At 46.0% G+C, this 22653-nt stretch overlaps 1 protein-coding gene across 1 annotated transcript; it reads right to left on the bottom strand.

Annotated features, from left to right (window-relative positions):
* Window positions 1-1637: 1637 nt before the first annotated feature.
* On the bottom strand, window positions 1638-21756 carry LOC137426981 (butyrophilin subfamily 1 member A1-like). The gene is made up of 5 exons (XM_068116060.2): window positions 21637-21756; window positions 19164-19589; window positions 4490-4891; window positions 4325-4362; window positions 1638-3726 (listed from the first exon to the last, which is right to left on the bottom strand). Exons 1-5 carry the CDS (start codon window positions 21686-21688, stop codon window positions 3616-3618), a joined length of 1029 nt encoding a protein of 342 aa, XP_067972161.2. The 5' UTR covers window positions 21689-21756; the 3' UTR covers window positions 1638-3615.
* Between the last annotated feature and the right edge of the window lie 897 nt (window positions 21757-22653).

Genomic DNA, 22653 nt, shown 5'->3' with positions numbered 1-22653 from the left:
GACGTGTGGTGAGGCACGCGGAGCGCGCCGAGTCACCCTAGTTTGTTTGAGGGAAAACCCCTTGGGGAGAGGACAGATAGACAGACACCAAATTGCGTATTTTAATATGATAGATACGTAAATTTGATGTTGAAGATTGAGTGTTGTGTTTATGAAGTGTTACGCTTTCTAATGAACACTGCAAGCTTATTCTCGAGTTGGCAGGATACCCTGGACTCCTAGAGGTATGCACTACAACTACCAGAAGTACTACTACAACTACTAATCCGCATATGCAGCTGAGGGGCGTAACGACCCCCTTTTCGTTGAGAAAGGTGGAGAGCTAGGTTAGGGTAGGACATTTGGAATTATTTGGTCAGAATGCCGGCGATAACTCGCCCCCTATGAACACCGTGGAATCTTTAACGTTTACCAACTAATGTTAGTAGACGGGATTCGCGTTTAACGCCCATCCGAGGGATGGCACACACATTGATGAATCACTCTGCCTGTGAAACACCAGGATTGCAGTTTATAGCTGGGTCGGGATTCAAACCCAGGTTAGACAGCTTAGAGGCGAGTGTGTGTACCTTTAAGCCATCCTGGACTGGGTTAAAATCCAGGCCAAACTATAAACTGCCATTCTGGTATTTCGCAGGCAATGTACCCTGAATAAATCAGATTCCTGCCCTCACTGATTGCTGGGAAAGCAACGGCAAACCACCCTGGATAACCATTGGCCAGGCAGGAGAATTGCTTCAGAAAAACCCGACCCTCTGTCAAGAGTGTAGCACATTTCATTGAATGATGTACTCGAAGCCATGGAGTGAGTGGGACATTGATAAAAGGGAGTGAGAGGGAAGAGTGAACAGAAAACTTACCGGAGAGAAGAATCTCACAGAGGATGATGGAGGAGTAAAGGAAGAACATCATGTTTTACCGATGAAGCCTGAGATCCTCGGTTCCCAGTTGAGGGTTGAGAAGAAAAGGTAACTCGGTATGACCCGCAAATCTAACCCCATCCTCCCACCACCTGTCCCCCTCCAAATGGAAATGGAAAGAACACAAACCCAAACCACAAAACTTTTTGCTTCCTCTCCGACTTTTCCTTGCAAAATATCAGGGACTCCAATCCAAACCGAGGGTATAGATTCAGCACCACATAGGTAACTAACACTCCTGTATTACCTGGCTTCACCATTTCCAGGATCTTTCATCCTCGGGGAGTTCATTTGTCGATCCTCACTCCGGATTTCATGGAATCTTTCAAGGAAAGTGTTAAATATCACTTGATACGGATAAACAGGAAATTTCGTGATGCAGTTTCTGTCTATTGCAAAAGAAAGTTAACACATATTTTTGGGTTTGTATACACAACTTTTATGTTCAGTGTACATTGTTCTCCCAAATCTTCCCTTTTATTGGAATGTTGTTGCTTTTCGGTTACGAACATTTTAATGTCAGCGCCATGTGAACTCAGGTTGTCCCGTTTCATTCCTGTAAAAAAATGTCAGGATTTTCATGGATATGTTGTCCTTCATTTATATTAGTGTAATGGTCTTGAAGTTTTTCACTATCGATCTGGTACAAGTTTTCCATTAAAAACGCCTTCCAAAAGTCTGTGTACAGAATAGGGAACGGTGGACAAAAGGCAGGACAACTGTTTCAACAACTTTATTAAATAGCTATGCAACAGCAGGTAAGGGAGATGATGCTGAAAGACAAACGAGGTAAATAATCGTTAACCATACAGTATCTACTTTTATCTGCCAGCACAAAGATTGAGATCCAAATCACTGAAAATTGGCACCTTGTGGTTATATAATGGAAGTTCACGACCCATTATTTTTAGGGCTGGTGTAAGGGGCACGTGCTTTCGGTCCGCGGCATCTCAACCCCCGAGTAATGAGGCAACCGATCAAAACTGAATATCGGTCAAATATGCATTCGATGGGAAAAATGGAATGCCCGATGTTCAAAATATACCTGGTGTTGGCCTAATGTTTAGGGCGGTGGGCTTGGGATACTAAGGTCCTGAGTTCGAATCCCGTTCAGCTGTTGAATTAATACCAGGTGGGATTGACTCAGCCTGTCATCCTTCCGAGGTCGTGGAAATGAGTACCAGGTACTGGGTCCTCTCTCAAGGAGGTTGGTGGCAGGATTGGCACTCCGGCCGCAGTAAAAACACCTCATTCCGTAGCACACACGATGGTGTGTGTCGGGATGGTTGATGAGGAGTCGTCTAAGGAGAGGAGAGGCTTCCGTCTGGCCACTCTGCCATAATAGCCCAGATCCCAGATCGGTGGAGCCCAGATCGGTGGAGTGTTGCAGTGATGGTTGTCCTTCTGGAAGTTTCTCCCATCTCCACACAGGATCTCTGAAGCTCAGCCAGAGTGACCATCGGGTTCTTGGTCACCTCTATTATCAAGGCCCTTCTCCCCCGATTGCTCAGTTTGGCCGGGCGGCCAGCTCTAGGAAGAGTCCTGGTTGTTCCAAACTTCTTCCATTTAAGAATTATGGAGGCCACTGTGCTTTGGGAACCTTCAATGCAGCAGAGATTTTTTTTGTAGGCTTCCCCAGATCTGTGCCTCGACACAATCCTGTCTCTGAGCTCTGCAGGCAGGTCATTCGACCTCATGGCTTGGTTTTGGCTCTGATATGCATTGTCAGCTGTGAGACCTTATATAGACAGGTGTGTGCCTTTCCAAATCATGTCCAATCAATTGAATTTACCACAGGTGGACTCCAATCAAGGTGTAGAAACATCTCAAAGATGATTAAGAGAAATGGGAGACACCTGAGCTAAATTTAAAGTGTCATAACAAAGGGTCTGAATACTTATGCAAATGTGATATTTCAGTTTTTTCTTTTTAATAAATTTGCAAAACTTTCTAAAATCCTGTTTTCTCTTTGTCATTATGGGGTATTGAGTGCAGATTGATGAGGAAAAAAATGAATTTAAACGACTTCAGCACAAGGCTGCAACATAACAAAATGTGAAAAAAGTGAAGGGGTCTGAATACTTTCTGAATGCACTGTATATATGTATATGTATATGTATATGTATGTTTTCAAAATGAGGCATTGCATGGAAGTTCGGTCAGATTGACAAGAAAGTTTAAAAGGTAGAGCACGGATATAATCCCCTTTGGTTGGCATCGATGGGGAGGAGGAAATTTTTCTTGAGGAAATGCCCCGCTGAGTACGATGAGAAAAGTGGTGCCATTGTTATGACGTACCTAAAGTATCCCGGGAATTGACGTTATACCACTTCCTCCAAGCTCAGTGGCTGTGTTAAGTGTTTGTCTCGTCAGTATGTCCGTGTGTGTGTGTGTGTGTGTGTGTGTGTGTGTGTGTGTGTGTGTGTGTGTGTTAGCTCTATTACGAGGCAAATTAAGCTACCTGCAGCTACGTGCTGCGTACAAAAGAAGAAAAAGAATATTGACATGCATGTAACTTATACAACAGAATCACAAATTTCAGCTTAAATTGAAATCCCCATCCATGGTTTGGAAGATCATGAAAAAATGCTGAAAAACATTTCCATGCTGAAAAAGACCATGATGACAAGATGTCGCCGAGTGGCCAAATCGACCAGATAAGTGTGATCATTAAGATGAGAAAGCACCTGCAGCTCTAACTCTTAATCACGGCATAGATGCACCTGTGTGCTGAGTGTTCAGGAGGTGGATTCACCCGGTGAGGATGGACTGCGATAATAGCGTACGTAATTTCATCCTCTTCATGCTGCGAGACAAAGTTTCGGAATCAAGTGAAAATTCAAGGAAACGAGTGAAGAATAATTATCGGTGGAATAACTCCGCACGCGCGATTCAAAAAGCAGCGTTAAGTAGTTGGATCATGTCTGTCTGTCCATCCGTCTGTCCGTCTGATCAATGTATGATCGCCAGTTTATGATCGAGGAACAGCTTATTTAAATCGAATGTTAGATTTTGAACACAAATTGGAACATGAATTTCGTTTTCGACAAGTCTTTGGTTTTAACGTACTTTGTCTTTTAATTCGTCCCGACCGCACATGCGGAGGGAGGAATGCGATAATGTTTTTTACTCTGTCTGCCTGTCTGAGAGGCAAACAAAATTGAAAATTAGAAAATAATTCCAAACAGAAAACTTACTGTGTTTAAGGATGTTATAAATGACACAAACAACAGGCACGAAAAACGAATGTAATGTGTTAGATAGGGTGATGTAATAGACACTGGGTAAAACAGCGGTACACCTGAATTAATTAATTTATACTTCTTGAAACCTCTTAAATTCTTATTTAAATTGAATTGTATACGTGAACACTGTAGAACGCAAATCGCCTTCGTAAAACTTACATTTTGGTTTTGACTTGCTTCTGTGTTTCTGTAGATTCCTGTGGGAGATAAATCAGCATAAGAAACCGCTCCAAAAAATCGTGTTCACGTATACAATTCAAAATTGGTGCCATTGAGGAAAAAATGGCGGATTTTGAAATGAATATTAAAGCTTCAGTGCCTCACCTTGAGTAATGTTTTCTTTGTTTCTGTAAATGTAGAACCCGAAAGCAAATACGAAAATGAAAAATAGGCTCAGGGCCATCAACCACCCCACCATGGCTTTCTGGGCACGTGCACCGGTCTTGCCCTCAGACCCTTTGTACGTCACAAACTTCTGTTCCATGCCATGCTTGTTCTCCAATGTGCAACTGTAGCTTCCTGGGGGATCTTCACCTGTGATGTTCATCACACTGACCACGCTTGAAATTCTTGGATTCTTATGGACTATGCTTGTTTCGACGAGGTGTCCATGCGGGTTCCTCCAAATGATGCTTGGACTTGGTTTACCTTCACCTTTGCACTCCAGTTGTACCGTGCTACTTGAGTTCTCTTGGGTCATCCAGATGTGAAGGATCGCCGGTCTCACTGTGAAAGACACACTCACCTTTACTTCAGTCTACATCGTATTGTTCATTCTTCCACATATATTACTCCCTAAAGCTGATGAGTGAGGGGTAACATAATGTTGCGAATATGGAATTTGGCCTCCATATCCGCTTGTAAATATTCCCCTATTTCCCCAATACTCCCCAACTATCCCCAATCCCCCATTCCCTAGTCCCATTGTCTGTAAACAACACTCTGTAGAACCGACCTTCCCCTTTTTCCCCCATTAAATGTCGTGCCCAGGTCCACCGCATCCCACGTAGACAACTTTCGGACATCTTGCTAGTTATTCTTAGTCTATGTCAGTTAAGGACTCCTTTCCATTAATTCCGACTCTTCGTTGCACCAGAATGTGATTATATGGCACCAGTAGTGAGTTTAGGACCTTTCCCATACCTCCTTCCATCTTCTTCCCCAAACAACAACAACAACAACTACAACTACAACAACAATTACAACAACAACGACGCTGCGCGGGGGGAGTGTGCGTCATCACACCGGCTCGGTTAGCCGCCATTGACAATGCGCTCCGGACCATGCGCTCCACGGGGTTACCACGAAGGGGCTCCTTGTCAGTCCCTCGTCAAGGGCGGAGCCGGTAATCCCCCCCCCCGCACGCACCCAATGAGAAGCGACGTGCCGATTCCATCTGGGGCGGAGCTAACGAGCCGAGGGCGTGTCACTCCCCGCCGGATATACGCAGCGACTGACCGGATGTGACGTGAGATGCGCCCCCAGCTTGAGACGACAAGACGCCACCTCGAGCGCTGTGAAACCTCCCGCATCTCTGGACCGGACCGAGTCGATTCTGTCCCTGAGCCCAGGTGCACCTGGAGCCATCGATTCTGCCTTTCCTTGCCATCAATCCCCGTGTGAGTCAGCCTTTTGTCCCGTTTATCTGTCGTCTGTTGGGGGTTAATATAAGATTGTGTCTAAGTGCCTATCTTCCTTTGCTGTCCCTCTTGTAGTTGTAATCTAACCTTCCGAACGAATATAATCTCCTCCGGAGGTCTTGAGAACCGTATCCCGGGTGTCGTGTCATTTTAATCCCGGCCGTGTGTCTTTTCCTTCATTGATCTAGCGTAGCGCGATTAGTCAACGTTCGGGTATAATCGGGTAACTTGTGCAGACGTGGTCATACCAAACCGCTCGGTAAATAACATCCACCACCACGTCTGTAACAATTGGTGTCAGGAGTGGGATTCGAACCCGGGACTAAATTTATTAGGCCCAAATTTGTAGTAGAATCAATTCGGAGCGCGTTTCCCGCGCGAAATTATAACGGCGAAATTTGATTTTGTTATACGGAAATAAAAACCCGAATTTTGAAAGTCGCGCTATGGCAGACCAAGACAGCTGGGGTCCGGTAGTGGAGAGTGAGGCAGGGTCGGTCCAGGACCAAATTGAGGGACGCGAGGAGAGCGAAGCAGCGAGGGTAGCAAACGCACAAAATGGCGCCTCGCTGGTCACCGCGCCCGCGACCGTGGCAGCGCCCCCGGTGGATTGGAACTTGTTTTTCATACAAATGAAGGCCCTTATGGCCCAGAATAGCGAGGAAATGAGGGAGGAAATGAGGGAGGAAATGAGGGCTCAGAGTGAGCAAATGGGGAACCGGATGGATGCTCAGAGTGAGCAATTGGGGGTAATGGGAAACCAAATGGGGGTAATGAGGGACGAAGCGAGGGGTACTGGTGAGAAGGTAGACAAAAATTTTGAGGGGTTAGACAACGGGATAAAAGAGGTGAGAAATGGGTTAATGGGGGTAGAAAACAGAATGGCCGCTCAAGAGAATCAAATGGAAGGGATGCAAAAGGGGTTAGAGGGGGTAGAAAATAGAATGGCTGCCCAGGAGAATCAGATAGAGGGAGTGAAAAATGGGTTAGAGGGGTTAGAAAACACCATGGAAGGCAAATTGAGGGACATGAGGGACCAAGCGGAAAGGGAAGTTAACCAAATGGGGCAGCAGATAGAGGGGGTCAGAATGGGGGTAGAAGCCAAACTGGATGCTCACAGGGAGGAAATGGAGCAGATGAGGGTGGCATCTGGGCAGGAGATGCAAGTGATGGGAGAAGAGATCAGAGGAGGAGTGAGTGAGGAGGTCGGAGGAGTGCGCGAGGAGGTGAGGCACTGTAAGGAGCACATGGAGAAGGAGGTGAGAAAGGGGACTGTAAAGTTACAAGGGGGCATAGAGGTCCTGACGCAGGAGGTGGAACAGCTGACGGAGGGACAAAAAGAAGTAACGGAGCAGGTTCAAAGGAACACTGCGGTATTAGGAGGGTTAAAGGCGACACAGAAAGAACTAAAAGATGACTTGATAGCGACGAAGAGGGAATGTCAGATGGTACGTGAGGGACTGACAACGAGGCTGGACGAGGTGATAGAGGTAATGGAGACGAAGGACCGGCAGGTGAGGACGCACCTGGAAACGGTCAAGGTAGCCTTGGAGGACGAGCTTGAGGAGACGTACCGGGGAATAAAGGAGGTGAAGCAGAAACTAGAAGAAGTGGAAGAAGGGATGAGCGAAATTAAGAAGCGACGGAGAGGGGATAACAAAAAGATAAAAGAGGAGACAAAAGAATTGGTCCAAAGTCTGTGTTTGGATCGTGATGATGTGCTCATTAACCGGATGAGGGATTCGCAGGTGATGGAGGAGAAGCGAAGAGGAAGAGGACCCGGTGTAAGTGGTGACCAATATGGTCGTGCGTATGATGCGCCAGGGGATTTAAGAAGCTTGGGGGTCGAGATGGACCCGGGTGTTCGTGAGAGGCCATTTGCGAAGTGTGCGACAGGTCTGGTGTGCGAAAAAGGAGGTGTGTGAGAAAGTCCGACTCTGGGGTGTGTGAGGAAAAAGTGCACGCCAAGGAGTGAGTGTGCTGGCGAGAGTGAGTCGGTCGTAGCGCGTGTGCGAGGGAGCGCATGGAAGCGCGGTGTGGTAAGTGTTACAGAGGGTGTGACGGGAGAGTGTGCGCGAGAAAGGTGTGTGACGGACAGGTGCATGGGGAAAGAGTGCGCTGTCAAAAGTAAGGAAGAATGCACACCTGTGGTGAGTGTTACAGAGGGTGTAACGGGAGAGTGTGCGCGAGAAAGGTGTGTAACGGACAGGTGCATGAGGAAAGAGTGCGCTGTCAAGAGTAAGGGTGAGTGCGCTGTCAAGAATGGAGGTGAGAGTAGTAAGAGTGACACGGAGCGTGAGTTGGTTGTGACAGGTGAGCGAGGATGTACACCTGGGATGGAAGGATGCACACCTGGAATGGTAGAGCGTGAGTGGGAATGCACGCTGGAGTTGGTGGTGAGGCACGTGGTTGGGTGTGCGAAGGAGAGCACACCTGTGATTGTCACAGAGGAGGGGGCGCGAAGAGGTGTATTGGTGAGGTGTGCGAGCGACGAATGTGTGCCAAGGTGTTCGGTGGTCAGGTGTGTGACCAAGGCTGTGAGTGGAATGAGGGTACCTGGGTGTGTAAGGAAAGGTACGAGGAGCATGGGAACGGCTGGATGTGTGAGCAAGGAACGGGCTGCGGGGTGTAAGCATGCAGGTGAAGCATCGACGTTACACGGGTTAGAGGTTAGGTCGACTTTTAGCCGAATCGGGCCCTCGGTGCGTGCTGGGCCTCGCTTTGAACGGCCGCGTCCGTGCTCCACTAGGCGGAGCGGGCGGCCCGATAGAAAGAGTCATCATGGCGACCACTTTTTGTTGAGGCATTCCGGCAGGTCTAGATCGGGGCATTGGATGGCTCCACGCCGAGGTGGTGCGTGGGATCTCGGCCCGGGTAAGCCCCCGTCCCTGCCCCGAATGCGGGACGTATCCAGCCGCTGGCACCAAACAACCCGTATTCATGGCTTGGCTTTACGAAGCCGGGCTTTGGACGGGAATTGGCGCACCGAGAGGCAGTAGTGAGTAGACTGGGTGATGAGGTTAGTGTTTTGGACCCAAAATTGGAGAAAAACAAAATTTGATGATTGGCAAGGGATTGGCAGTAGTGATTGGCAGATGATGGGTAGTGATTGGCAAATTTTTGATTTGTTGAAATTTGATGTGCAAAATTGGTAGTGAGAGACCCCCGATGTGGAGGGATGGCATCCTTGCCCCCCTTCCCATGTGGGGGCAAAGGAGCACTAGATTATGGGGTGTATGGCAGTGAAAACTAGCCCGGGTGGGTTAGGTTATATTGTAGGGATCTAGAAGAGATTGACATTAGGTAACGTTAAGTTTAGTTAGTGACTGATACCTGTAGTGGGGACGCAGGTAGATTAGTGTGGATGATAATGACGAGGGAGCGCAATAGTTTAAAGGGACGACTGGGAAGCGCAAGTTTCAGAAGGGAGTAGTTAGCTGAGATGATGCCGTGTGTGTGAGAATTGAACAGGTGTGATTGCACAGGTGTGCAACTGGACAGGTGTGTGGAGCAGTGTATGAGTAGTGAGTGTTGTGGATCAGCGCGAATGCGCTTGGGGAGAGAAGGGTGCAGGTGGCACCAGGTGTGAGAGCACAGGTGTGCAGGTACAGGTGTGTGGAGAGAGTTGGAGTAAGTGGTACGGAGTGGTGTGCATGGTGCGAAGGTGTGGATGGGGGAAGAGTGGACCCCTTTCATGGATACCCGGGGCGGGTAGTGTAAGTGTTAGGTAGAGGGTACAGGTAAATTGTGGTTGGATATTGGCATCTGTGGTGCGGGTGACAGAATGGTATTGTGAATGGGTGCATTAGTGTTGTGGAAATGGCTGGGCGTGTAGCCTGTTAGTGTGTGTAGTTGGTTGGGCACTCCACCACTGTGAGGATGTCGGCCAGGTGAGGCCGCAGGTGGGCTCTGGGAGCCGGTAGTTGTGAGTGGGTGCCTGAGGATCCCGGGTGTGGATCGGGCAGCCCAGTGCCAGAGAGGGCACCGAGTGGGGAGAGCGCCAGAGGGCCTTCCCCAGGTAGTTAGGTTAGGGTAAGGAGCAGGTAAGCTCGGAGGCAACTGCAGTGGTGGAGGTGTGCAGGTGGGTAGACCCACTGGGAGAGGTACACGCCACAGCCCAGAAATTGTGCGAGGGCACCGGGAGATGAATCGGGGGAGTGAGACCCCAAATTGAAAAGCACCACAGTCTGGCCAATGGGAATTGGTTTTTTAGAACCCATAGTGTAAGAGGGCCAATGGTTTGGCCGGAGAAAGACCCCGGGTAGTGTAAAGTTGTTAAAGTCATTTAGGAAATAGTTATGATTGATGAACCTGTCGCACCATACGCAGCCACTTACCTGTGGTGATGATGATGACTCCACACCTGTGTTTTCTTTGTTTTGTTGCAGGAAATGAGAATTGCTGTGTGGATTTGTGAGACGCATCACGACGTGGATGAGACATTGGGGTGATTCCATCTCTCCCTCCCTAGGAGGGACTGATGATGAATTGGTAATGGCAAATTTTGATGTTGAGTTGGAGATGGCAAATTTTGATGAAAGTTGAAAATGGCAAATTTGATTGGTTAGGAGGGAGAGAAGACGAATTTGGTTTATGGGAGGAACGGGGAAGACAGTAGGGACGTTGTTGATTGGTAAAATAGATGTTTATGGGTAGTGTGGTGTTTTGTGGATACAGTAAGGGGTAAGGGAGGGGCCATGTAGGTTACCTGGTGGGGGGGGGGGGGCGTACGGTAGGAACGTACCTGTCTCACCTGGTTCCCATGTGCCCCCAGTGTGCATTACCTTGCATTGCGTGCACTTTTGCGCCCTTACCACCTTATTCATTTGTCTGCTTCTTTTGTCTCCCACCTCCGAGGATCTGGCTTTGGGGTAGAGAGAGAGGAGAGAGAGGTGCTGGCTACGCAGTTGTGGGCCTGCACTTTCGCTGCTTGCTGCTTGGATCGATACACCATATGGACCGCAATGTTTGTGGCCACCCACAATGGACCGCAGCTCTTTTGCGGCCAAGCACCACCCGTGGATGGACCTATGGGTCAACGTGGCACCTATGCCATACAAGGTGAACCACTAACAGTTGGCCCCTGACGGCCACAATAGAGAAATGGACGCGGTTGGCGCCTTTCTTTATTTTTGAAAGAAGTAAGAAGGCCAAGTGCACCACATGAAGGCAAGACCAGCGGCAGAACATCGGCCGGCTGCGACACCACCGGTGATTTGTAAACACTTTATTGGTGCACCGGATGGTGCTCACTGTGTGATGGGGTGGTGCTTGATGCTTGGAAGGGGTGCTCTGCACATTATTAAAGGCCGTAGGCCACAGAGCACTCGTGGGTTGGTGTATCGATGCTAGCATGCGTGCTCTCTCTATGCATAACATCTGCATGTGTTCCTCCAAAAACAGGTCCTGGATCGTAGTGTAAATATCAGCGTAGTCTTGTGTAAATAATGCTCCCTACCGGCTGTATGTTTAGTTTGAGGATTCTTTCCGGATTCGGTTATCCTGTGGGTGTGTTTCTGTGAGGAGAAGGGTGCAACGTCGCAGGGGGACATATTTACTCATTTGTGAATATCTGTAAAACTGTCGCACTCAGGGTAGAGTTAATAGTAGAGGGAACTACATTGCGTGCCACACTAAAGTAGGTAAAAATTTATCGGGTCGGGACGCCCCGAGGGTAGAGAAGGGTGCAATGTTGCGAATATGGAATTTGGCCTCCATATCCGCTTGTAAATATTCCCCTATTTCCCCAATACTCCCCAACTATCCCCAATCCCCCATTCCCTAGTCCCATTGTCTGTAAACAACACTCTGTAGAACCGACCTTCCCCTTTTTCCCCCATTAAATGTCGTGCCCAGGTCCACCGCATCCCACGTAGACAACTTTCGGACATCTTGCTAGTTATTCTTAGTCTATGTCAGTTAAGGACTCCTTTCCATTAATTCCGACTCTTCGTTGCACCAGAATGTGATTATATGGCACCAGTAGTGAGTTTAGGACCTTTCCCATACCTCCTTCCATCTTCTTCCCCAAACAACAACAACAACAACAACTACAACTACAACAACAATTACAACAACAACGACGCTGCGCGGGGGGAGTGTGCGTCATCACACCGGCTCGGTTAGCCGCCATTGACAATGCGCTCCGGACCATGCGCTCCACGGGGTTACCACGAAGGGGCTCCTTGTCAGTCCCTCGTCAAGGGCGGAGCCGGTAACCCCCCCCCGCACGCACCCAATGAGAAGCGACGTGCCGATTCCATCTGGGGCGGAGCTAACGAGCCGAGGGCGTGTCACTCCCCACCGGATATACGCAGCGACTGACCGGATGTGACGTGAGATGCGCCCCCAGCTTGAGACGACAAGACGCCACCTCGAGCGCTGTGAAACCTCCCGCATCTCTGGACCGGACCGAGTCGATTCTGTCCCTGAGCCCAGGTGCACCTGGAGCCATCGATTCTGCCTTTCCTTGCCATCAATCCCCGTGTGAGTCAGCCTTTTGTCCCGTTTATCTGTCGTCTGTTGGGGGTTAATATAAGATTGTGTCTAAGTGCCTATCTTCCTTTGCTGTCCCTCTTGTAGTTGTAATCTAACCTTCCGAACGAATATAATCTCCTCCGGAGGTCTTGAGAACCGTATCCCGGGTGTCGTGTCATTTTAATCCCGGCCGTGTGTCTTTTCCTTCATTGATCTAGCGTAGCGCGATTAGTCAACGTTCGGGTATAATCGGGTAACTTGTGCAGACGTGGTCATACCAAACCGCTCGGTAAATAACATCCACCACCACGTCTGTAACAATATCATGTAAAGTAAATAAATTGTGTAGATTACATCATTTGTGGATCTGATGAATTGCCAGTAATCATTTTGTGAAAGTGAATGTGCAGCATCGAACTCAAGATGTCCAAATGTTCCCACAAGTCCATGCCCGTGGGATTCCTACGGGTGCCCCCACTCGGAGCTAATACTGCATCATTGGAACCGACACCCTCATAGGACATCTTCTTCTTCTTCTTCCTCTTCTTTGTTCCGCAGCACTGGCCTGCAGGGTAGTATCATTGGCTAGGGGCGAGGCTGCGCCGTTGATGCCATTCCCTCTGCTGGTTAGGGGACGAATTTGAAATTGTATCAGTGTGCCCGTGATGGCTCATCTACTCTTCGTGAAGGACACCGTGGAATCTTTAACATCCACCAAGTAGTTCCGGTAGCTGAGACGCCCGTTTAACGTCCATCGGAGGGACGACACACACATTGATGAATCACCCTGCCTGTGAAACACCAGGATAACAATTTATAGCTGTTGTCGGGATTCAAACCCAGGATGGACGGCTTAGAGAGGAGTATGGCTACCTCTCGGCCATAGTGTCTCAACCCTTTAGCCTGTTGAATCTCACTCTTTCCTTCGGGGCTTCAATCAAGCGATACACACTACACCATCTCGTCTCTTTACCCATCCTTACCCTTGCTCATTTCTATCTTCATTAACCTAACCCTCTTCCGAGCACATCACTATGTTTCTGTCCCTCTCCTTTCTCCTTCTCTTCTTGCGTTTTAAGCCATCTGTTATCTCACTCTTCCATGACGAACCAAAATATTTATTTTAGGATTATCTTATATATATATATATATTGTTACGGATTCGGGGGTCGGCGCTCCCCTTATCAAGGGGGGGGGGGGGTTAATCCCCTTGTCTTTTAAGCTGGCCATCCCCCAATCCTGGAAATTATGACGCGCATCCCGGTCGGTCTTGGGTAGGGAGATTGGTCAATTTGGGGTCCCAAATGCCCAATTACCAACCCCGACTGCGAGCAGGGAAATAACTCCCGCTCGAACCACGGATAAGATGGAAATTGCCGAGCGGTTAGCAATCCGCGGCCCGAGCCATTAACAAATACTAAACCCGATTCTAAGCGGTTCCGAAACCGTGCCACAGGTACTCAATCGAAAGAAAGGATGGAGGCGATCGGATTAGGAAAACCAAGAAATAACAAGGTGATTTATTTACAAGCCAAAAAGAAGAGGAAAGGGAAGGAATATACAAGAAGAAGAAGAGCAAAAGGACACAGGGCAAGCTTATCTAAACAGTCTTACTTACAACCCCGGACAAACAGACAGACTTACACGGGATGGTAGCTGGTAGGGGAAGAAGGTCCAGGGAGATGGTTCTGGGCGATGGGATCCAGCTCCGGTCCAGGCTCCGGGTCCGCGGGCGAAGAACGGCAGGCAGCTTTGCGTATCGTTGGCGCGTGACCGGACCTTACATATGCGAGGGGCTGGAATGCCGCATACGTATAGCGTGCCAAACGCTCTCTCTCTCCTGATCAATCAAGGTCCGTATCAAACGGCAGTTCGTATCAAACGATGGTTCCCTGCGCAGTTCGTTGAAACAAGCACGCCTCCGTGCTGTCCTCTGGATAACGTTACAATTGGACGTCTCCGCGCAGTTCATTCAATAGCAACGGTCCCCTGCGCCGTTCGTGATATTCGAGCTCTCTCCACGCAGTCCTTGCTAGGGCTTTTCCCCGCGCCGTCCTTGATATTCGAGCTCTTCCCGCACAGTCCTTGATAGGGCTTTTCCCCATGCTGTCCTTGACAGGGATTTTCCCCACGCCGTCCTTGATAGGGCTTTTCCCCGTGCCGTCCTTGAAAGGGACTTGCGTGCGTGCTTATATAGGCAAGCCTAGCGAACACTCTGGAAGCTCCAGCCACGCCCTTACCAGGCCATCCCACCTCAGCCCTGATTGGCTGGTGGCCCTTATCGTCCCCCAATGCTGTGACCCTTGACCTCAACGCATCTCCACCCCCCCCCCCCCCTTTCCGGGCCTATCTCGTGTTCCTTGACTAGTGGCGGCCGAAATGCTAGGGCAAGATGGATTGCGCCTGTTGGGGTAGGGTAACTTTTGGGGGGTGGAGGCTGGAAAATGAAAGGAACCTATTCTTATTTAATTAATGCAACGCAGATTCAACTATTGGGAACACAGCCTTATCTGAAACACATACCAAGGAAATAACTGAAGGTTCCTATGGTGTCCTACGTGTTGCATATGGACTAACTATGGGTGCGATCTTTGACCTTTTAAATGATGGAATATTTACAAGAAGTGATTATTTATTTACAAAGTGAGGGGTTCTCAAAACCGCAACAATATATTTACAAAGTGAGGGGTTCTCAAAACCGCAACAATATATATATATATATATATATATATATATATATATATATATATGTATATATATATGTATATATATATATATATATATATATATATATATATATATATATATATATATGTATATATATATATAAATAAATAAATATATATATATATATATATATATATATATATATATATATATATATATATATATATATATATATATATATATATATATACTCAAAGGCAAAAGTTATTGTGACACACAAACAACAAACAGAATCAGTGTTAAACTTTTACTGCCGCGAATGAAATGTTATTACATGGAAAGACAAATGTTTCAAGGTATGGTAACGATCAACAGTCCATCAGAACAGTGCACCTGGCATATGCAAATGAGCCACAACACAAGAGGGGATTCACAAACAAGTTCACACAGTCAGTAGCGAGTGTGTCCACCTTGTGCATTGATGCAGGCCTGGCACCTTCGCCTCATTGAGGCCACTAAACGACGCTGTAAGTCCTTGGGAAGATCATTCCATATCCGAGGAAGGATTTGGTGGAGTTCCTGCAGCGTTTTTGGAGGATTCGGATGACGTCGTAAACGTCGCTCCATTTCATCCCAGACGTGTTCAATGGGTGACAAATCAGGGGATCTTGCAGGCCAGGGTAACACATTAACATTGTTCTGATTAAGATACTGCTGTACAACTCGAGCAACGTGTGGTCTGGCATTATCGTGTTGAAACGTCACTCTAGGGCTGTTCTGTTGCAAAAACGGTAAAGCGGCCATTTGCAAAATCTCGTCTCGGTACCTCACAGCATTCAAGTTCCCCTCAATCACAATCATTGGCGTTCTTGCTGCAGCTGTTATCCCACCCCAGATCATAACGCCCCCACCTCCAAAACGATCCCCTTCCAGAACACATGGCCTGATGTAACGTTCACCTGTGCACCTGTAGACACCCTACCGTCAGCTCGGTGAAGCTGTGCCAAATGGTGTTTCTATGGACGTTGAATCGACGAGCAACATCACGCTGCGAGGTACCAGACTGAAGCATACCTATAGCTCTCCATCTGTCATTTTCCCCGAGGCGTGGCATGTCGAACTTATTCCAGAACGATGAATAGAGGTGTTTTTCTGACTTCTGCACTTCTTAAGACTGCATTGAGTGGAAATGATAAGCGTCTGGTTGTCTGGCCTTTTAAAGTGAACATTGCTGGCCATTTTTCTCGAATATGTCATGCTTCTTGCAAATTTCATGCAATTCGAACAACAACTGCTTGGTTGCGTTTCTTCGACCATTTTAACACACTCTTTCTCTGGTTCAAATCCAAAAATTCATTCACAAGATTACCAATGAAAAAATTCCATGTCACACTAACTTTTGCCTCTGAGTATATTATATATACATATATATATATATATATATATATATATATATATATATATATATATATATATATATATACACGTATATATATTCCTACTTATATAGGCCTCTGGTGTCGTACGGAGGGAGGGGTGGGATGAGAGAAGGTAAGGTGTTGGGTAGGAGTCTGGAGAGAGGGAGTGGAATGGGAGGACGTGGGAGGAAGCCGGAGAAAGGGTTAGGTGGGAGTCCAGAGGGAGGGGGTGAGAAGAGGGAGAGAAAGGGGAGGGAGTATGGAGGTGTGGGGTGGAATGAGGGAGGGGATGGAGTGCGAGGAGGAATGAGAAGGGGTAGGGTGGGAGTCCAGAGGGAAGGGTTGTGCTAGATAGGGATAAACGATATATATATATATATATATATATATACAGTCACGTGAAAAGGTAAGTACACCCCATGTAAAGTCTTGACTTTTTCAAGATATTTCAAAATACAGCTATTTGATCTTCATTTCAACAAAATTGAGAGATAAAGGTGATATAATATAACAAATATCATGAAACATTTACATTTTGTAGTCCATTGTATAATTTAAATAAACATAAATGCAAATTTCGCATGTGGAAAAAGTAAGTACACCCCATGAAAATTTTTATCTTTTTAACATATGTGGACATATCAATATTTGATCTTCATTTAAACAGTATCTATAGATAAAGGTGATCTAATTGAACAAAAAACAATGAAAAATTGACTTTGCAATAATTTATTCAATAAAAAAATGTTGCACAGCATGCACAGCTCGTTTCAAATCCCCCCACAACATCTCGATGGGATTTAGATCCGGACTTTGACTTGGCCATTCCAGAACCCTCCATTTCTTTCTTTTCAGCCATTCCTTGGTGGATTTATTGGTATGTTTAAGGTCATTGTCATGTTGCAAGGTCCACCTTCGGTTGAGCTTCAACTCTTCGACAGATGGCCTCACATTATCCTCAAGCACCCTCTGGTACAATGAAGAATTCATAGTGGATTCTATGATTGTGAGCTGCCCAGGCCCTGATGCAGCAAAGCTGCCCCAAACCATAATATTTCCACCACCATGCTTTACAGTTGGTGTCAGGTTCTTGTGGTGAAATGCTGTCTTTGGTTTTCGCCAAACATGTCTTCTGGTACTGTGGCCAAATAGCTCTACCTTTGACTCATCTGTCCAGAGCACATTTTTCCAGAAGTGCTGGTCTTTGCCTAGGTGTTCATTGGCAAACTTTAGTCTTGCCCTGATGTTCTTTCTGGGCAGCAAAGGTTTCCTCCTGGCACACCTCCCATGTCGATCAAATTTGTGCAGCCTCTTTCTAATGGTAGACTCGTGCACTTTGACATCAACAGTGGCAAGAGCTACCTGTAGGTCACGTGATGACATTCTGGGGTTCTTATAGACTTCTTTCATCATCTTGCGGTCTGCTCTCGGGCTGAACTTGCTGGGGCGGCCTGGCCTGAGCAAGTTGGCAGTTGTTTGGAATCTTCTCCACTTGTAGATGATCTTCCGGACAGTCGAATGATTGATTTCAAATTGTTTGTAGATCTTTTAAAATCCCTTCCCAGACTCATAGGCATCTAGAACCTTCTTTCTGAAGGCCTCAGAGAGCTCTTTTGATCTAGGCATGGTGACGCCGCACACTTCAACAACAAAGAGCAAACCAAACTAAATGTCTGAGGTTTAAATAAGACAGGTTCCTCCAAGATCCTTTCTAACGATGTTCTAATCATTTTCTAATTTTAGGTATTTGAAGTAGTGATAAATGTAGGGGTGTACTTACTTTTTCCACATGCGAAATTTGCATTTATGTTTATTTAAATTATACAATGGACTACAAAATGTAAATGTTTCATGATATTAGTTATATTATATCACCTTCATCTCTCAATATTGTTGAAATGAAGATCAAATAGCTGTATGTTGAAATATGTTGAAAAAGTCAAAACTTTACATGGGGTGTACTTACTTTTTCACGTGACTGTATATATATATTGAGTCATCGGGCTAAAATCGATATATATATATATATTGCACGACATCTCAAAAAAGTTGTGGACAGATTGTGTTTGTGAGAAGGACGAATCACTTCGATTTTGGTGAAGATCTGAATTTTTTTAGCTTTATAAGTGATTTTTCACCATTTAAAAAGACGGGGCCAAAAACGAGCAATGGCATGATATTTCCAAAAAAAAAGATGTGGACGGTTTATGACAAAACTTGGTGTGTGAGTTGGTTAGATGACAAGAACAAGCCGTTTAGATATTGGTTCTGGTCCTGACCCAAATCCGGCCTTTCTGTGGAATACAAAATGTAAATTAATCAGCCGGGCAGAGGTCGTTCTCGTGTCGTTCTCGGTATAGATGGTACAATCGTGGAACATTGTTGGTATTCATAAAGATCTCTCGATCAGTATTGAATACTTGCTTGTGATTTGTCACATTACTTGTTTGAGGTTTTCATATTTTATTCAATGAATCACCCAATCGCTTTTTCGGAAGCTCCTCCGATTTTTCTGTTGACCTTTTACACAAATTTCTATGAAATAAATCTTTTTTATTTACAATGATCTTCGACTCATGGAAGACCTTCTTCAGTTTACCACATGCAGTAAAATAACATAAGGAAGGAAGAGGCAAGCAACATAGTATAAGGACACATGAGATTTGCAGCAATATGTCAACATCGCAAGATATGCGTTTGTGCAAATCAGAAGAGCAACAGAATTTTATGCTCAATAAAACCTCCAATGGAGAAATTATTATTGAGATTTTTCAATTTTTAGCAAAGAACACTCACCATCAACCTGAAGCCTTGTTCGATATCCTCTTCCTGCCTTGAATTTGGCGTGACGCCATTTTCGCTTGCTCCAATTGACCATCTCATAGAACTGAAACCAACACATGTACATCCCTTCATCCTCCATCTTCAGATCTCTGATCCTCACCGACCCGTCTCCATCACTTGTGCTTCCCAATGTTTGAATCCTTCCATTGAAACTCCCATGTATATATTTCGAGGAACTGTTGAACAGCAGTGTTTTTGTGGATGGTTTGCGATATTTAAACAAAACCAAACTCAATTCTTTTATCTTTTTTCCTTCATTGTGATAAAACCGACAGGGAAGAATCACATCCTCGCCCCGCATTCCGATCACATCCCGTTGGATACAAAGTTTCTTTGTCCCTTCCATTGCACAGATATTCTTCCCGTGGTCATGATTATCTACGACAGGGCAACAAGATTAATAATGATGGTCACATAGTTTTACTTGAACAACTGATACATTATTATATATCATCCTTCCTTGGCACACCTGAGCTCCTCACCACGTACAAGGCTTTCATCCGCAGCTCAATGGAATGCTGCTCTCCCCTCTGGGCTGGTGCTCCTGCCTCACACCGAGCTCGGCTTCACGCTGTAGAAACCAAAGCTTTCAGAATCATTGGAATCTCCCGCAATGAAGCTAACTCCGAGGGCCTTTCACTCACTCACAACAGGTAGGTTGGTGGTCTTTCTGTCTTCTACCGACTCCTCTCCAGCCTTGCTCCCCCAGCTCTCTCTGTGCTCTGTCCCCCAAATATTCCTACAGGTCGCACAAGATCTGCCAGCAAACCTCTGATGGTTAAACTGCCAAAATCAAGACTCTCTGCTCACCTTCACTCCTTCATTCCTCTTTTCTCCCACCTCTGGAACAAACTCCCTCACTCTCTTCAATCCCACTCCTCCCTCCAGGTCTTTAAAACAGCTGTTCACCACCATCTCTTACCTACCCCAATCCAAAACCTTGATCTTTTCTACCCCCGCTAATTCACCCCAGATCCACATTTTTGAAATGCCGATTTCTTACCTGGAAGTCCTAGCAGTGTCTATGTGTTTTATACCTCTCCCACCCCCACCCCTCTTCCCACGCCTCCTCCCCCAAAGCCCTCTCCCTCCCACTTCCACAGATCTCTCGATGTCCCTGTTATCTGCTGTTGTACTTGTGTTCTTCCCCCTCTCTCCTCCATCTTGTCTCCCGCTCCGTTTATTATATGTCAGATGTGTCCGTTTTTTTTTGTGTGATTAATGTTACCTCGTACACGAGCGTCGATCTTGTATAAAAAACAAAAAAAACAAATGGAGGATCGAATTGTAAACAATCTATCTGCAGTTAGCCCTCGTCTTGCAATCCTGATTTGAGAGATACACTACATGGCCAAAAATATGTGGACACCCAAACATCACACCCGTATGTGCTCGTCGAACCTCTCATTCAATTCCAAAATCATGGGCATTAATATGGAGTTGGTGCTGGCTTGGGATCCTAGGATACTGGGTTTGAATCCCAGTCGATGGCTGAATTAACGCCAGGGGGATTGATTCAGCCTGTTCATCCTTCCGTGGTCGGCAAATTGAGCACCAGCTCACTGGTAATTCCCTGTGTGTCGCAAGAGGTGACTAACAGGGTTGGTGGCAGGAATGGCATCCGGCCATAAAACATCGCTTCAAAAAGGGGACCACGGTGCCCAAAAAAGGCCAACCGCTGCTCTGCGTGGAAAAATGGCCTCTAAAGGTGGTTGTTTTTGTTGTTGTTGCTTCATCATAAGGTAACGTTTGTACACGGAAGGACAGACGGACAGATAGGAGTGTACCATTGCTTCACCCTGCTTCTTGCTTTGCTCGTGTTGGGTAAATATAATATATCATAATAACTCCAAGCTTGTTCCTTGATAACTTTAATTGTGCTTTAAAAACCCTAATTACTTTTTGTAGATCCTACAGGAAGGAAAATCTCATTTAGCACCCTGCGGAGAGAGTATAATAAATAACCTGAACTACCACTAATACTACTACTACTACTACTACTACTACTACTACTACTACTACTACTACTACTACTACTACTACTACTACTACTACTACTACTACTACTACTACTACTCCTACTTCGTTAATGGTCACAATTACTCCCACTTTCTTGTCGAGTCAGCCTAGAAACGTATTTGGCCCAAGTATTTCACGGACTGGCTGGTCAGGCCTGACGTTTGACTTCCGGTGGCAATAATTTGGGATTTGGAAAGGGTATCGGCGATGATCCGCCTTCTTTTCTGGAAAGACATCATGGTAGATTTAACGTCCACCATTCCTTACCGGTCTATGCGTCACCGCGCCTGCGGAACACCAAGAGGACAGTTGATAGCTTGGTCGGGAATCCAACCCAGGCTATGCTATCCTGCAAACCACTAGAGAAACAAAGATTGAAGGATATAGAAATCACCAAATAACTTACCAGCAAAAATATTTCCATGGAAAAGAATGAAGAAAAGGTAAAGCATCAACATGTTTGTCTTGCCAGCGGAGGGGATCCTTGCTTTGTGGATGAGAACCAAATGTACATTGCTATTTGGGACCAAAAAATTCCCCATGAGCACTAAATTAGAGCCAACTACATTCTACAATTTCAGCTGATTCAAACCACAGAACGTCTCACTTCTCCTATCCAGACATTTTTTTTTCCATACACGTGATAAGTCATAAACGGTTCTAGATTTACTCAACTCAAACTTATCCCAACATTTTCACCTCTTTGTCCGGTTTTTTTCTCGAATATTTACACGTTTTGTTACCTCCGCCACCAAAGGTGGATGGAGATTATGTTTTCACCCTTGTCCGTTTGTCTGTCCGTTTGTCTGTGAACAAAATATATCAAAAATTTGTGGACGGATTTGGACGAAATTTGGCAGAGAGGTAGTGTATGTGACAAGGACGATTCGATTCGATTTTGGTGAAGATCTGAATATGGATTCGGATATGAGAATTATTTAATTGTTTAAGTGATTCTTCACCATTGGGAGACAGAGCCGAAAACGATACATAGCAGGATATCTCAAAACGTTGTGGACCGATTTGGAGGAAACTTGGTGGACCGGTTGGGTGTCTGACAAGGACAAAGAGGTTCGATTTTGGTGAATATCCGGATCCGGATCCAGCTAGTAGAATTTTTAAAGTGATTCTTCACCATTGAGTGATATGGCCAACCAGGCGTAGGTATGCTCTCTACCGAGTGCCGTTCCAGTTCCAGTTTGTGTTTAAATATTTCACCTGATTTTAGATTAACGTTAAAAATAAAAACATTTGCTTATCTCAACATAACATTTGTTCCGTAGTTCCGTAGATTTCGAGGTAATCCTTTAAATACACAATTTATGGATGAGTTTGTTTTAGTTTTACTGTTAAAACCACACCATTGTGCTTTACCCCAATTCCTCCATGTATCTTATCATGTACATCCATTGTTCAGTTTGTA

This window comes from Myxine glutinosa, chromosome 5 (genome assembly GCF_964187855.1).
Source record: "Myxine glutinosa chromosome 5, kmMyxGlut1.1, whole genome shotgun sequence".
Classification (NCBI taxonomy): Eukaryota; Metazoa; Chordata; class Myxini; order Myxiniformes; family Myxinidae; genus Myxine; species Myxine glutinosa.
The sequence above is the reverse complement of the archived record's forward strand: the minus strand, read 5'-3'. Positions and strand labels throughout refer to the sequence as shown.

Bases quoted from the DNA above. Each gene is read 5' to 3' on its own strand.
- LOC137426981 (XM_068116060.2), bottom strand. From the start codon at position 21,688: ATGTTGATGCTTTACCTTTTCTTCATTCTTTTCCATGGAAATATTTTT. The intron at 4,892-19,163 runs GTGAGTGTTCTT...TGTCTTTCACAG, and splicing joins AACAAGGCTTCAGGTTGATG to TGAGACCGGCGATCCTTCAC. The intron at 3,727-4,324 runs GTAAGTTTTACG...TTTGTCTCGCAG, and splicing joins AAGCAAGTCAAAACCAAAAT to CATGAAGAGGATGAAATTAC.